The 17,151-nt window shown below is 41.6% G+C and overlaps 1 protein-coding gene across 1 annotated transcript in view; it reads right to left on the bottom strand.

The window, feature by feature from the left end:
- BANK1 (B cell scaffold protein with ankyrin repeats 1) overlaps nt 1-17,151 on the bottom strand; it is a 181,410-nt gene that overhangs the window by 67,903 nt on the left and 96,356 nt on the right. Inside the window, exon 7 of the mRNA XM_049786529.1 lies at nt 13,918-13,943. Coding sequence (XP_049642486.1) covers nt 13,918-13,943 — 26 coding nt within the window. The remainder of the gene's footprint in view (nt 1-13,917; nt 13,944-17,151) is intronic.

The raw sequence follows: 17,151 nt of genomic DNA, 5'->3' as shown, positions 1-17,151 counted from the left end.
GTGTGCAGCCTGTCATCCTTACCCAGAATAGCAACACAGTATGGCACCATACGTTTTTGTATGGGCACAGTAAGAAAAGGGGGACCCATAGACACAGAAACAAAATCTTATCTTCTAGGAATAAAAATTCACAGTTTTTATAGCAGAAGGGTGCCTCCCATCCTGAACATGTGTCATGTGGATACAACGCAGTCTCCAGGAGATTGGACAGTGTTAGTCCTATCCCAAACCCCAGATCCCAGATGTAGAACTGATACAGCTTCGGGCAACACCACCAGGAACTAAGCTCCATTGGGAGATTTATAACACTGCTCTGGCACCAACTTGTGCCAGTTTTGATATGACAACGAGGAAAGGACAACTTGACCTAAGACCAGGTTGTCCTATCACATCACCTAATACTAAATGGAAATTAGAAGAGGTGAAAAATAAGAGCACCAACAACAGAAAACTGACTTTGATAACCGTGACTTAACAGAACCTACCTTGGGACCAATAAGAAAAACCGTACCCTAGGCTGTAGCCCAGGACTCATAAAAAACAAATAAGAACAAGAACAAGACCAAGAACAAGATGTCTTATTGCAGAGGCCAACTTGGACAACAGAGACTGAGCAGAACCTTTGGGTCCATAATATCCTAGGCTTCAGCTTAGGGACTGACAGAAAACGGAGCAAGTGTTACAGAAGACTGAACACAACAACAATGATGGATAGGAACCTCTTGAACTGTAAAGACTCTATCCTAGACCCTGACCTATAACCTGTGCAAATACCAAGATTGCTAGCTACAGTGGCTTGATTTTCTCACACACAACTGAGAGGAAAGTTTCCTGGCACCACAAAAACCCTTTGGGATGGGGTAATGAGTATATATGGAGGAAGGGGTTGATCCCATGATGGTATGCTTCAAGGATGGAGAAACCCTGAATCTCTTAGGCCATGGGAATTCCCTTTCTTCCCCAAATGCACTCTGCCTATGCAAAAAAAAGTGGGGGGAACGCCAAACCCTGCCACTCCAGCACCCCTACTTTTTCTTTTTGTTTTGATTTGTTAGTTTTTGACTTTATTTTCCTTCTCTTTTTTTCTTCCACTTTTCTCTTTCTTTTTCACTCTTGTGGTTATTATTTGGTGATTTGTTTTTATTTTTATTTGCCGGGTGCATTTTTTCTTCCATTTTTCTTTTCTTTTTTTTTCTCCTTTCTTTTTTTGGTAGTTGTTACCAATTTTTTCTCCCTCTTTTCTTATCCTTTTTTTTTACCTCCAATGACAGTGAAATGGATGCTCAATCTACAACAAGCTGTAAAGTGGAAACCAGTTGCACTAGCATTCTGGGGGGTAAAGGAGGGAGATATGGAATACATGCTGGGAACAGGGGTGGAGGGAGGACAGCACTGGTGGTGGGAATGCCTCTCATTCATTGTCACTATGTACCATAAATGATGCAGTGAAAGATTGGTAATGCACTTTGGTCACAATAAAAATTAAAAAAAATAGTAAGTGTAGGGTCAAGGCAAGAGAGCTCAGTGTTTAAGGCACTTGTCTTGCATGAAGCCAACCAACCATGGTTCAATCCATAGCACCATGTAGAGATTCCACACCCTAGCACTTCCAGGAGTGCTCCCTGAACCCAGAGCCAAGAGTGAGTCCTGAGCACAGAGCCAGATGTGAGCCTTGAGGACATCTCTGGATGTGGTCCAACACTATCTCTTCCCCAAAAATAATTCTTCAGGGACTGAGGACAGTAAAGGATTGGAATAGACTGGTTGGGCTTGATCTCAAAGTGATATGCTTACCTCACAGCACTGTGGGGGTGTCATCCTGGTAGTCTCCAGCACTAAAAGGCCTGAGCAGCACCACATGTTGGGCCCAAATATTGAACTGCTGGATTGAGTATCACCAACCACTGCCTTGGAGGTTCTCCCGTCCCCACAATTGCAATAGAAAAGAGAGCTGTGGAAAGCACCTTTATAAATAACTTCAGTAGGGATATCTCCATTGGGATTTGACAGCTTTCGTTTTCCTTTCATAATTAGTTATCAAGCATCAATTAGAAGATGCATTTGCCATGCATAATAATGGAATAATAAACTGCTATTTCAGTGTCATCATACATGCTTGAACACAGTGGAGAGCTGGTCTCCTGCTCCCCCAGGCACATGATGGAAACAGCAGAGTTGATGTTCTTAGCAGGAGTATCAGTAGGATGCATCAGGAGAAGACAAAACCTCATAAACACAGGCATTGAGGTCGAGTCTATTCCCTTCCTCCCAAATACTAAACAAATGGGAAACTTTTCTCCTTGTGGTGCTTTTGAAAACTGTAAAGTTAGACTTGGGTATTGATTTCTTTGCAACTTTGCAGGTGAAAAAAAGAAAGGAATGTGGAAATGAAACAAATTTTTCAATTCACTATTTTCCCCAGGGCCAAGCTAAGTAATTAATTTATTGTTTGTGTTTTAACAGAAAACAAAACCAATAGGATTCTTCAGTACACCTTAAAACTAACTCAGGGGCTGAGTGGGGGAGCAACACAGCTCGGCACGCATGAGACATGGGCTTGATGCCAAAGTGAGTGACCAAAACAGAAAAGAGAGAAAATGGGCAATTCCTCTATTCAAAATTGCATTTTAATATTTATAATGTGCCAGAACTGGTGGTTACAGGTGTTTCTATGGTTATAGCCCAATGATAAATGTACTTGCTCCTTTTTATATGGGTGCCGTGATCAAGAATGACCTCAGGCATATAAAGCACATGCTCTGTTGCTGAGCCATAGACACAAATTTTGACCATTTGTTTTGTGGTGAAACGATGGGCTTTTCAGAGCTAAAATTAAGATAGATACAAATTTTGAAATAAAAATAGTGTAATTTCCTGAAAATGTATTAGGATATAATTTTATTTATTTGTGTTAAAATTCATTTTGTTTATAAAATATTTACAATCTAAAAAATAAAAATTTCTTCTAAAATTAATCCAGACCAGAGAAAATACATAATAATGGTATTTTATTCTCTTTTGGAAGCCATATAACATATTATATGCCACTTCTGGTCATGATCTTTGCATCACCCCTGTACTTGGGTATCCTGACATATACTGAAGCCACTGTCAATAGAGCTAAAGTATTTAATCAACACAAGACTATATTAACTTTTAAAATCCATCAATCAAGTTGAACATAACCTTTAAAAATTGCTCACTTAGGCGGGGGTGAAGTGGGGAGGAGGGAGATTTGGGACATAGGTGATGGGAATGGTGCACTGTTGATGGGGGGTGTTCTTTACATGACTGAAACCCAACCACAATCATGCTTGTAATCAAGGTGTTTAAATAAACTTATTTTAAAAAACTGCTCACCTATGGTCATTGCAGAATTATTTATAGTATCAAATATCTAAGAACAGTTCAAGTGCCCAAGGGTGCCAGAACTGAATAGTTCTTCAAAAGGCCAGAGATGGCTCCACTATTTATTTTTTTAAAGTCAATGATTAAAATTCTATTTAAAAACTATGATGAACGTTGTAGATTCAGTGACTTTGAAGTAAAATATTTTAATTTTTTTCATAATGGCTTACATATCTTCCACAGTAGTATTTTAGATACATATTAACATTGACTCATCACCAAATATGTCCTCTGCCCATCCCAGTTCCCTTTCTACAACTTATATCCCCCACCATCACCCCCCCCCCCGGCTGCTAGAGTAGGTAGACCCCTCATCATCTGGCTTACTATTAGTGATCACATATCTGTTCAGTCCTGGAACCCTCCCTTGTTTCCCCCTCTATTTAAGAGGTAGAGCTAGATAAATCGAGGTATGTGGTTTTGTTTGAAGGAGAGGAAAGCAATAGATTGGGGTACAAAATAAGAGAAAAAAAAGAAGTCAAATACGCTGAAAATGGGCGGAGTCCTGAGTCTAGAGGCTTCCTATCTCAGTTTGAGAGAGGATGCTCATCACGTATTTTTAGGGAACAAGACATCAAAACAAGGTACCATCTTACACCTGTGAGTATGTCTTAGTCAAAATGACTAGTAACAAATGTGGGGCGTGCACATGTGAAAACAAAAGGTACTCCTGTATATTGCTGTTGGTGATGTTACTGCAAGAACCATTTTAGAAAATACTGTAGAGTGCCCTTAAACAACTTAAAGTGAACATCAGAGAACCCAGCAAAGAACAGGAATCCACTAACTTCACAAGTTTTCTGTAAATAAAGACCCTATTGAGTGACCTATAGTAGCTAAGATAGAAAAACATCATTAGAATGTGATAGGTATGCAACAATGTACTATATTTAGCATAAAAAGGAACAAAATTTTGTGATTTGTAGCAAAATGGAAAGAACTTTAGTGGGATGTGAGAAGCATGACAAGGTAGAGCAAGGACAGATATTCAGCGATTATAAAAATTTTCCGTTTGAATAGTACATTTGGACTGTCCTGAAGCCTACTTGACATTTTCTGTTATTTTTGGTATTTAGTCCCTATAATTAAAAGAAATCTTATATTGCTTATTTCTAGAACGTTTCTGTTTTTCAGATGACATTTCTTCTCGTTCACATCATTTGGCTAGAAGGTGGGTGAGCTGAAGAGATCACAGTGCAGGAGTCTGATACGTAGAGGGAGAATAGGCAAGATGATGTTCATAATCAGTCACTTTTTTTGAACACAGTAGAAAGTTGATGACGAAGAAAATTAAATGGAATTGAATTTCAGAAAAGGAAAGTCCTTCACAAAAGAAACCCATGACTCCCTTTATCTCTGGCTGCACATGATGATAAGGGGTTAGGGGACTCTATGTGACTCACAGGGATCAAGAGTGCTACTGGGGGAGAGAGCACGCGCATCTAGACCAATCTCAGGCTGCAAGGGTAGACAGACACCGCAGAGGGCCCTCACAGTGGGCCTACTATTATAGCACATGGGACATCCATTGCAATGAGAGGATGAGACCCATATTAGAGAACATTCCTTAGACAATGTTCTCATGCTTCCCAGAGAAGCAGCCAGTCTCCTGAGTGGAGAGGGGACTGGAGATTTAGTAAGGGGGAGCTGGCCTGGGTTCCATCCCTAGCATCAGGTAGGTCCCCTGAAACCCACCAGGAGTGACCTCTGAGCAGAGCCATGAGTAAGCTCTGAGTACCACGGGGGGTGGAAGACCAGAGATCATCAGACATTCTCATCAGCAGGTGACACTTGTGGGGTCTTAGGGATGGTTAGAAACAGCTTCAGGGACCTCAGAGCAGACTTACGAGACCTCAGCCTGAGCAGACTTCTGTATGTATATATACTTCTATATGTATGTATACAGCTGCCCCTGGGAACCTCCAATTTATCCATTCAAGTCATCAGCAGGGGCTAGAGCAAGGTGCTGAGCAAGGGGGTTCCGGGAAGAGATATGAGGAGTTTGGAGGACAATCCCTAGGCTAAGGTGACAGAGCCCAGCAAAGGCAGAAGCAGAGGCCACCCAGGGGCCCAGGGAGAGGCAGGTGGAGGCTGCAACAAGGCAGTGAGCCCAGACCACACACTGGGCCTAGGGCAGGGCAGCTTTAGGGAGAAACGCTTCTGTGGAGCAGCGCGGTTTCCAGCACAGGCCCTATTCACTGTACTGTCTCTACCGAGGCTGGACTCTCTCACAGTTCCCCCATAGCAGCAAACAGAATTCACTAGTTCCAAAATGGCCCTCAATTCTCAGCAGCTCCAACCCAAAGCAATGCCACCTGCTGGAGCAGGAGAAGTCCTTCAGCAGCATCGCTGAACCAGTCAGTTGGGCAACACCAAAAGATAAAAAACAGGGAGATTCCAGACAGTGAAACTACAGAAGCATAGAACATTGGACAACTTTGGACTCCAAGGGGCTGTGACATCACAAGAGCAGGGAGATGCCCCAGAATCTCTCAAGGAAGTGGAAACTGTCTCCCTTTTAGGCAAAGCTCTAATAAATAGATGAAATAAAGAGATGCACAGAAGGAGGAGAAATCTCAGAAACACAGGTGAGAATAATACCTGAATTCAGAAGATCCAATCACAAAGATAAAAAGAATCAACCAATATGCTTAAGAAAAAAGTCATAAATGGAATGCTAAAGGAAAAATATCACAGTTGTAGAGTCTACAGTGCAGTCAGTGAGATCTGAGAGAGAGAGAGAGAGAGAGAGAGAGAGAAGATGACCAGGCACAAGATAAGCACACAGAGGAGTAGGAAGCTGCCCAATGGAAAGGCACCTAGGGTTTGGTTGGAATGAGGCATAAATTGAACCATTAGTACAGAAAAGGATCCACTAGTAAAGCATCCCAATTCTCTTGCCTAAGACAAGTTCAGCATTTTTTGGATCTCAGCAGGGACAAGAACAGAGCTTGATCCCAGAAGCAAGAGTAGAGAATACCCAGAGAATTGGACCATTGAATCTTAGAAGGCTGAAAAACAGATATGCACCCAAGACGTAAAACACTGTGATTTTCCTGATTTGGAGACAGAAGGATGTGAAGGGTGTGAAGGAAAAAGCTGGTAAGTGGTTGGAGTCCTTGGCACAAACCCTGAGCACCAGGAGAGCTTGCAATGCCACCAATATGCACACAAGTCAAGAACACTAATGAAACAAAAGCCTCTCTGAGATATGAGAAATTAAGACCCGCAGGTAGAACATGGAGGGTGTTTCAAACCTCAGAAGAGGCAAAGCAGCTCTGACTCAGCTGAGAAGAGAAAGCTCAGCAAAACCCCAAGAGGAAGAGATAAAATCAGAATGCTGAGGGCAAGAAAATGAACTCAGATCTCTTTCTCACACCATCCACAAAGGTCAAATCAAAATGAATTTAAGACTTTAATATTAGACTTGAAACTACAAACTACATAGACTAGAAACATAGGTAGATCTCTTCATGGCATTGAAGCTAAAGGCATCTTTAAGGAAACACCACTGATCAAGTAAGTGAAAGCAAAGATAAATTAAGAAGCATTTGTATCTCACAGGAAACTGACCAGGATACAAAGACTATGGAATGAGAGACATTTTTCACCTATTACCCACTTGATAAAGGGTTAATATCTAATATATATAAGACCTTGTTAGAGCTTAACAAGAAAAACACCAACTCCATGAAAAACCGGAGAAGAGTTGAACAGCAATTTCCTCAAAGAAGAAATACAGTGGCCAGAAGTATATGGATAAAATGCTCCTCATAATTAATCATCGGGGAGATGCAAATCAAAACAACAATGAAATTTTATCTAACACCACAGACTGACACACATCACAAAGAACAAGACCAAGCAGTGCTGGTGCAGGTGTGGGGAGAAAGGGATTCTCATCCCACTGCTGGTAGGAATATATACTGGTCCGGCTGTTTTGGAAAACAATATAAAAATTTCTCAAAAAATTAGAAATTGAGCTTTCATGTGATCCATCAATAGCATCCTAGGAATATACTCTAGGAGTAGAAAAACACAATGCAGAAAAGGCATCTTGCATTCCTATGCTCATTGCAGCTTGTTCACAATAGCCCACATCTGGAAACAACCCAAGTATCCAAAAGCAGATAAGTGGCTTAAGAAACATACTATGAGTGGTAGGAAAAATGAAGTCATGAAATTTGCTTATACATGGATAGACATGGAGAGTATCATGCTGAGTAAAATGAGCGGGAGTGGGACAGACATAGTCATCAAACTCAGCTGTGGGATATTAAAAAAAAAAACATAGTTTGAGAATAATACCCAAAGCTAACAGAAATGACAGGGACGAGGAGTGCAATTAAGATAGAGAAGGGACCCATGGGAATTATTCTGAATAAGAACTTGGAATTATAGGGCCAGAGAGAGAGCACAGCAGTAAGGTGTTTGCCTTGCATGCGGCTGACCTGGGACAGACCCAGTTTGATTCCTAGCATCCCATGTGGTCCTTCAAGCCTGCCAGGGATGATTTCTGAGCACAGAGCCTGGAGTAACCCCTGAGCACTGCTGGGGATAGCCCAAAACAAACAAACAAACAACAAACAACTTGGAATTAAAAGGAATTAAAGTGATCGTCTACCACATACAGCTCCACCGTCCTGAGTCCTATATCAGCACCAAGCACACATCTAGCTTCCTGTAAAAACCCTCAAGGCTGAGCTCCCTGTGTGTGACACCAGGCGGGGAAAATCCGCGAAAGTACACCGGCCCAGTGGGGCCCAACTGTGAAAAACTGTGAGTGTGACCTGTCTATGTCTGTCTACTGTCCTCTTGCGTGAAACTCTTGCGAGTGGGGCAAAAAGAGGCTCCAGAGGAGCATGGCCGCTCCGCTTCGCTACGCGGCCGTGCACTCTTTCTAAGGAAAGAACTCCATTGCATAAGAAGAAAAAATCACACTAAGGACGGCGCTATATCACAGAAGCAAACATTTCTCTCCGGACTGTCTTCTCTGTTGCATGCTCGGGCCTAAGATTTGACCCAGTGTGAGGCTTCATCCACGGAGGACTCCCCTCCCTTAGAGGCAAGTCAGCCCATCCAGAAAGGGAGGAGCCAGAGGAGTGTGCTGCCTACATCATATAGACAATGAATACCACCACAACACGTAGAAAAACCCACAATACAAGTGTGACAATGGGGAAACAACGCAGGCCAGCATCAGACATAGAGAATGAAGATGACAATTCTGAGGACCAGATAATGACTGACCAACTAATCAACCTCTCAGATAAGGACTTTAGACTAGCAATATGGAAGATGCTCAACAGACTCCAAGAAACCATGGATCGAGTTGAACAGAACACTAATAAGAACCAAGAAAATATGAAGACAGAAATCACAAAACTCCAAACTGAAATAACATGTGAACTAACAGGACTGAAAAAGTCAGTAAACGAAGTGAATGACAAAATGGATAAGCTCTGGGACAGGGTATCAGAAGCTGAGAATAGACTTGGTGCTGTGGAAGATGAGATACATAACAATTCCATAGAGCAGGAAAGATTGGACAAAAAACTTAAAGCAAATGAGCAGACAATGGAAAAATTAGTCAAAGAATGGGAACAGATGAAAATAGAAGTCTATGATAAGATCAACAGAAACAACTTAAGAATCATTGGAGTCCCAGAGACCCAGGAAGAAAATTTCCAGGAAGAATCAATGGTCAAGAACATCATTAAAGAGAAACTTCCAGAGCTAAAGAATATATGTGATCAAATCCTGCATGCCCGAAGAGTACCAACCAAAAGAGACCCCAGCAAAACCACCCCAAGACACATCCTAGTCACAATGACAAATCCCACAGATAGAGACAGAATTCTGAAAACAGCAAGATCAAAAGGGGAAATCACGTTCAAGCAAGCTTCCCTGAGATTTACAGCAGACCTGTCACCAGAAACACTCAATGCCAGAAAGCAGTGGTGGGATATTGTGACAAGACTGAATGAAATGAATGCTTCACCCAGAATACTATACCCAGCAAAACTCACTTTCCGGTTTGACGGAAGAATACATGGTTTCATAGACAAAAAACAGCTCAGAAACTTCACAGACACAAAACCAGTCTTAAGAGAAAAACTGAAAGACCTAATCTAAGACAAGACTACCCAAAAGACACACCAAATTTTGAAATAAAGATGGCGTTAAATCCCAGGACAATTCTTTCTCTCAACGTCAATGGACTAAATGCACCAGTTAAGAGACACAGAGTGGCTAAATGGATCAAAAAACTCAATCCAACCTTCTGCTGCCTACAAGAAACGCACCTGAATAGTCAGAACAAACATAGACTCAAAATAAAAGGCTGGAGAAAAATTATCCAAGCAAACAACACCCATAAAAAAGCTGGAGTGGCCATACTAATATCAGATAATGCAAACTTTATACTCAGGAAGGTTGTAAGGGACAAAGACGGACATTTTATATTAATCAAGGGGTACGTAGAGCAGGAAGAATTCACTCTCCTAAACATATATGCACCGAATGAGGGGCCAGCAAAATATATAATACAACTGTTGACAAATCTGAAAAATAATATCAACAACAACACAATAATTGTGGGGGACCTTAACACGGCTTTGTCAACACTGGACAGGTCAACCAGACTGAAACCCAACAAGAATATACTAGACCTGAGGAGAGAAATGGAAGAAGCCTAGTGGATATATATAGGACACTCCATCCCCAGAAACCTGGATACACATTCTTCTCCAATGTACATGGGACATTCTCCAGGATAGACTACATGCTGGCACATAAAACATACCTCCATAAGATCAAGAGGACAGAAATTTTGCAGACTACCTTCGCTGACCACAAGGCTCTGAAATTATTTGTGAACTCCAAAGGGACTCAGAAGAAACACTTTAACACCTGGAAGTTAAACAGCCTCATGCTCAATAACCAGTGGGTCCGAGATGAAATCAAGGAGGAAATCAAAAGGTTCATGGAAACAAATGACAATAAAGACACAAACTATCAGAACTTATGGGACACAGCAAAAGCAGTACTGAGAGGAAAATTTATAGCTTTGCAAGCACACATCAGGAAGGAAGAAGGAGCTTACCTGAGTAGCTTAATGACACAGCTAATAGAACTAGAAAATGCTCAACAAAAGGACCCAAGAATAGGAAGACAGAAGGAAATAACAAAGCTGAGAGCAGAAATCAACGAAGTGGAAACTCAAAAAACAATTCGAAAGATCAAGGAAAGCAGAAGTTGGTTCTTTGAAAAAAATAAGCAAGATTGATAGACCACTGGCAAACCTAACAAAGAAAGAGAGAGAGAGAAACTTGATAACTCGTATCAGGAATGAAAAAGGAGAGATCACTACTGATATGACAGAGATTCAAAGGGTAATCAGAAACTACTTTGAAAAACTCTACGCCACTAAAAATGAGAACCTGGAAGAAATGGATAAATTCTTGGACTCTTATAATCTTCCACGGTTGAAGGAAGAGGATGTAGCATATCTAAACACCCTATCACCATTGATGAAATTAAAACAGTAATCAAATGTCTGCCGAAAAACAAAAGCCCAGGTCCAGATGGATTCACTAATGAATTCTATCAAACTTTCCAAGAGGAACTACTGCCAATCTTGGCAAGACTCTTTCATGAAATTGAACAAACAGAAACACTTCCAAATAGCTTTTATGAAGCCAACATCACCTTGATACCTAAACCAGACAGAGACGCTACCAAAAAAGAAAATTACAGACCAATATCACTGATGAATGCAGATGCAAAGATCCTCAACAAAATCCTGGCAAATAGGATTCAATGCCTCGTTAAGAAGATCATCCACTACGATCAAGTAGGTTTCATCCCAGGAATGCAAGGCTGGTTTAACATCCGTAAATCTATCAACATAATACACAACATCAACAACAAGAAAAATAAAAACCACATGATCATATCAATAGATGCAGAGAAAGCATTTGATAAGGTCCAAAACCCATTCTTGATCAAAACTCTCAGCAAGATGGGAATGGAGGGAACCTTTCTCAATATAGTGAAGGCCATCTACCACAAGCCAGTGGCAAATATTATCCTCAATGGAGAAAAACTGAAAGCCTTCCCTCTAAATTCTGGCACAAGACAAGGCTGTCCTCTCTCACCACTCCTATTCAACATAGCACTGGAAATACTTGCTATAGCAATTAGGCAAGAAAAGGATATCAAGGGAATCCAGATAGGAAAGGAAGAAGTCAAGCTCTCACTGTTTGCAGATGACATGATACTCTACTTAGAAAACCCTAAAGGCTCTATCAAAAAGCTTCTAGAAACAATAGACTCATATAGCAAGGTGGCAGGCTACAAAATTAACACACAAAAATCAATGGCCTTTCTATACACCAATAGTAATAAGGATGAAATGGACATTAAGAAAACAACCCCATTCACAATAGTGCCACACAAACTCAAATATCTTGGAATCAACTTGACTAAATATGTGAAGGACCTATACAAAGAAAACTATAAAACTCTGCTCCAAGAAATAAGAGAGGACACACGGAAATGGAAACGCATACACTGCTCATGGATTGGCAGGATTAACATTATCAAAATGTCAATACTCCCCAAGGCATTATACAGATTTAATGCCATCCCTCTAAAGATACCCATGACATTCTTCAAAGAAGTGGATCAGACACTTTTGAATTTCATTTGGAACAATAAACACTCTCGAATAGCTAAAGCAATCATTGGGAATAAGAATATGGGAGGAATTACTTTCCCCAACTTTAAACTGTACTACAAAGCAACAGTTATCAAAACAGCATGGTATTGGAATAAGGATAGGTCCTCAGATCAGTGGAATAGGCTTGAATACTCAGAAAATGTTCCCCAGACATACAATCACCTAATTTTTGATAAAGGAGCAGGAAATCCTAAATGGAGCAGGGAAAGCCTCTTCAACAAGTGGTGTTGGCACAATTGGATAGCCACTTGCAAAAAAATTGAACTTAGACCCCCAGCTAACATCATGTACGAAGGTAAAATCCACATGGATTAAATCCTCGATATCAGCCCCAAAACCATAAGATATATAGAACAGCACATAGGCAAAACACTCCAGGACATTACAGGCATCTTCAAGGAGGAAACTGCACTCTCCAAGCAAGTGAAAGCAGAGATTAACAGATGGGAATATATTAAGCTGAGAAGCTTCTGCACCTCAAAGGAAATAGTGCCCAGGATACAAGAGCCACCCACTGAGTGGGAGAAACTATTCACCCAATACCCATCAGATAAGGGGCTAATCTCCAAAATATACAAGGCACTGACAGAACTTTACAAGGAAAAAACGTCTAACCCCATCAACATATGGGGAGAAGAAATGAACAGACACTTTGACAAAGAAGAAATACACATGGCCAAAAGACACATGAAAAAATGTTCCACATCACTAATCATCAGGGAGATGCAAATCAAAACAACGATGAGATACCACCTCACACCCCAGAGAATGGCACACATCACAAAGTATGAGAACAAGCAGTGTTGGCGGGGATGTGGAGAGAAAGGAACTCTTATCCACTGCTGGTGGGAATGCCGTCTAGTTCAACCTTTATGGAAAGCGATATGGAGATTCCTCCAAAAACTGGAAATCGAGCTCCCATACGATCCAGCTATACCACTCCTAGGAATATACCCTAGGAACACAAAAATACAATACAAAAACCCCTTCCTTACACCTATATTCATTGCAGCTCTATTTACCATAGCAAGACTCTGGAAACAACCAAGATGCCCTTCAACAGACGAATGGCTAAAGAAACTGTGGTACATATACACAATGGAATATTATGCAGCTGTCAGGAGAGATGAAGTCATGAAATTTTCCTATACATGGATGTACATGGAATCTATTATGCTGAGTGAAATAAGTCAGAGAGAGAGAGAGAAAAACGCAGAATGGTCTCACTCATCTATGGGTTTTAAGAAAAATGAAAGACACCCTTGTAATAATAATTTTCAGACACAAAAGAGAAAAGAGCTGGAAGTTCCAGCTCACCTCAGGAAGCTCACCACAAAAAGTGATGAGTTTAGTTAGGGAAATAACTACATTTTGAACTGTCCTAATAATGAGAATGTATGAGGAAAATGGAGAACCTGTCTAAAGTACAGGCGGGGGTCGGGTGGGGCGAAGGGAGACTTGGGACATTGGTGATGGGAATGTTGCACTGGTGATGGGTGGTGTTCTTTACATGACTGAAACCCAAACACAATCATGTATGTAATTAAGGTGTTTAAATAAATTAAAAAAATAAAATCATCTTTAAAACAAGGTAAAAAAAAAACAAAAAACCCTCAAGGCTCATTGACTTATCAGTGAAGCACAGGAAGCACATTTGTTCCTAGGTGAAGCATTTGTCTCACCAGCCTTATCCCGTACTCATATTAATCAGGAGGCATCCATTCTCCTGACTTTCCCATGTGCCTGCCCACCACTCTGGGGTTCACACTGGTTCTTGCTGCAGATCACAGACCAGGGGTGTGTCATCAAAGAATCTTTGAGAGGAGCGAATTCCTGGGTGTACCCAGTTTTATGGCAGCTGAAATGGAGTTTAGCTAACCATTTCACAACTCTGAGGCTCAAAGTCAGGGCACAAATGGGGAGGCAAGACCTGAGCAAACCTGGGAGCCTAGGAAAGTCCCCAGTGTGCATGCATGTACGACTCCACCCCATCCCACACACACTTCTCAGTTTCCTTCTCGGCAGGGTTTTCACATATTTAAAAATAGCGTCTCTGCCATGTCACTGGAAGGGCTCTAATAGAAAAGGAAATCATATGCTAAAATATATTTAAATTGTTTTTTCTTAAGAGAAACAGAATCTTCACAGCGTTTGAGAAACAGGCCTTGTTAGAGAGCAGGTCTGCATAGGACCATGTCACTCCTTTCTGAAAAGAGCCTCTGGGGAATCTAGATGCAGTACAGAGAGGATCTGAGGCTCCTTCAGAGTATGGGAGGGAATCCAGGGGCAGTCCACTCCCATCACTGCTAGGTTCCCCATAGGAGAAACACCCTCGATGCTCTGGTGGCCTGCTCTAGCTTCTGGAGGCAGCGAAGCAAACTAGGCCAATCTTGTTCCTGAACCACAGGTGACTCTGGGCCCCGCACAGAGGGACAACGCAGGGTCATGATCCTCATTCTGTGAGACTCTGTGCTCTTCTACAGGGTCTTGGGAACATAGCCCTCACTTGCTGCTCTCCTACAGGCCCCTGCTCAGAATCTCTCTCATGGGCTTCTCCAGGTGGAAAAGCTTTTTTTCGATGTTCAGTCTAATGTACCACAACAGGGGGCTACCCTGATAGTTCGAGGTAGAGGCCAGATAGGGTGGGGACTCATGATATTGGAGAGCTGGTGGGGGGGGCCACAAGACCACAACTGGCAACCTTGTCTCTTCTGGATCATGCCTGCAGCCCAGTGAGCATCTTGTGTTCTGACCCTGCGTTCCCAAAGACTTTTTTCTTTTGCAGATTTGGAGGCTGCGATCATTTATCTTCTCTGAACTCTCCCTACAGATACATTCTTCCCTCATGAAAGTCAGAACATGGACAGGATGTTCTTGGCACAAAGACCTGGAGATTGTCTGGCTCCCCAGAGGGGACACTAGGGACCTTCACAGGCAGCCCTGAGACTTGGGCACTGTCTCTAGTCTCTGCCCACTCTGCAGGCCCCCAACCTATTGACCACTGCAGCCCCCATGACTCTGTTATTCATTTACAGAAATATCCCTTCCAGACCCTACTGATCCAACCAACCCCAGAGTCCAGCTCTGGCTCTCACTGCAGGGCATGAGCACTGTGGACTCCTACCTCCTGGCATGTGCCCACATAGCAGTGACTGTCCCTGTCCGCACATGGCCCTGAGTCAGCATGTACCAAAGCTGCTATTTCTGTTCTCAGACCTGTGCTTGGGCTCTGCCCTGCAGCTCTAGTCTGTTTTCCAATATGAACAAGGTGATACCTGAGCAGATTTTAAAGTTTGACAAGGCCACATGCATTGTCCCTCATTCCTGTCACCTTACTGGCATCACAATCCCTCCTCACCAGATCTTTGTAGAGGGCAAGACCCTTGCATGGCCTCTTCCCTTCTAGAATCACGCTGTGGGCATCATAGAGCTCGGTGTCATGGCAACATAAAAGGGGGAGGGGAAGTGGGGATGCTGGAAGGCGCAGGGGACCCACCACTCTCAGCTGAGTTAGGACTGCAGGTTTGTGCAGGCACATGAAGTGGGCAGGTCAGATGACACCCCATCCTGACCCCAGACATGGATATGCTGCACCTCCATTCTGCACTGACATGAGGACAAAGGCTACCTGAGGCGACTCTTGTCTGTCACTTGCTCTCTTGTCCTCTAGCTCTACTACCCCCAGCCTCATCCAGTCACATCATCCAGCCTCAGCTCCAGAGTTTGTTCCCTAAAAATTGACAGTGAGAGAAAAAGGAATCAAGAGAGATCAAGTGAGCATTGGGCATGGGGCAGTCAGAGAAAGAGAACAGAAGAGGGACGTGAGAGACAGGACAGGGCGTGGGAAAGGAACAGTGGCAGGTAGAGAAAGGGAGAAATAGCTCTGTACCAACAGTTCATAAAATTAACTTCAGAACAGAACAAGAATATCATTGGGAGGAAGTGATAAAAACTTTATTTCTAGGTTATCAAAATATGTAGTGGAAAAATAAATCTTCAGTTTATATGCCAAATCTCCAACGAATCAAAATAACATCCCAAGTTTTGCCACTGTGTTGTAAGTAAATTTGTTACTGATTTGGAATATTTTCTTTTTAATTTATTTTTATATTTAAACACTAATGTCAGTTATTATCAACCTTGTGACTATTAATATCCTTTATCAGATGACTATTGGATGGATAGTTTCTCAGCTTAATGTAGTCCCATCTGTTTATCTCTGCTTCTACTTGCTTGGCCAGTGTTGTTTCCCGCTAGTTTCAATGTTATGGAGTGTTTTGCCTATGTTTTCCCTATGTACCATATGGGTTCAGGTCTAAAATATGAAGGTCTTTCATCCATTTTGACTTGACCTTTGTGAATGGTGTTAAAGAGAGGTCCGAGTTCACTTTTTTGCATGTATTTGAGCAGATTTCCCAACACCACAGTTTAAAATTTAAACAAAATAGCTCGATTCAATTTTATTTTTGGCAAAATTCACATTTAATAAAAATTATATAAATATGTCTATAATTCAAAGGTATCTTGGACATTGCTTAGATCCTTTTGAATTTTCTTTTCCAGATTATAAGAATGGTGATTCTACATTTGGTTAACATCTCATTTTCTATAAAAAAAATCATATAAGGTAATGGCTCAACCCTATAGCATCAAGTAAAGGAGCAATTTGAATAATCAACAAATAAAATTTTTGTGTGTGATGCCAGAAATCAAACGCAAGTGAAGTATGCTCTCTCTCTACCATCAAGCCACATCTTTGACCCCAACAAGTACCATTTTTGTATGTGGGCCATAATCTGAGGGGTGCTCAAGTGGAACTCATGTTGTAGTACAGATGATTAAACTGAGCCAGCTGTATACAAGTTAAGTACCTTAACCCCTATACCATTTCTTAGATCCTCCCTAAAAAGAATTGGTCAGAAGATGAATAGTGTTAACATTTTTATTAATAAATAAATCTATGCAATTTCTCCTCAACTTTAAAAAAACAACTTTTTTGA

Source organism: Suncus etruscus, chromosome 14 (assembly GCF_024139225.1).
Source record: "Suncus etruscus isolate mSunEtr1 chromosome 14, mSunEtr1.pri.cur, whole genome shotgun sequence".
Classification (NCBI taxonomy): domain Eukaryota; kingdom Metazoa; phylum Chordata; class Mammalia; order Eulipotyphla; family Soricidae; genus Suncus; species Suncus etruscus.
The sequence above is the reverse complement of the archived record's forward strand: the minus strand, read 5'-3'. Positions and strand labels throughout refer to the sequence as shown.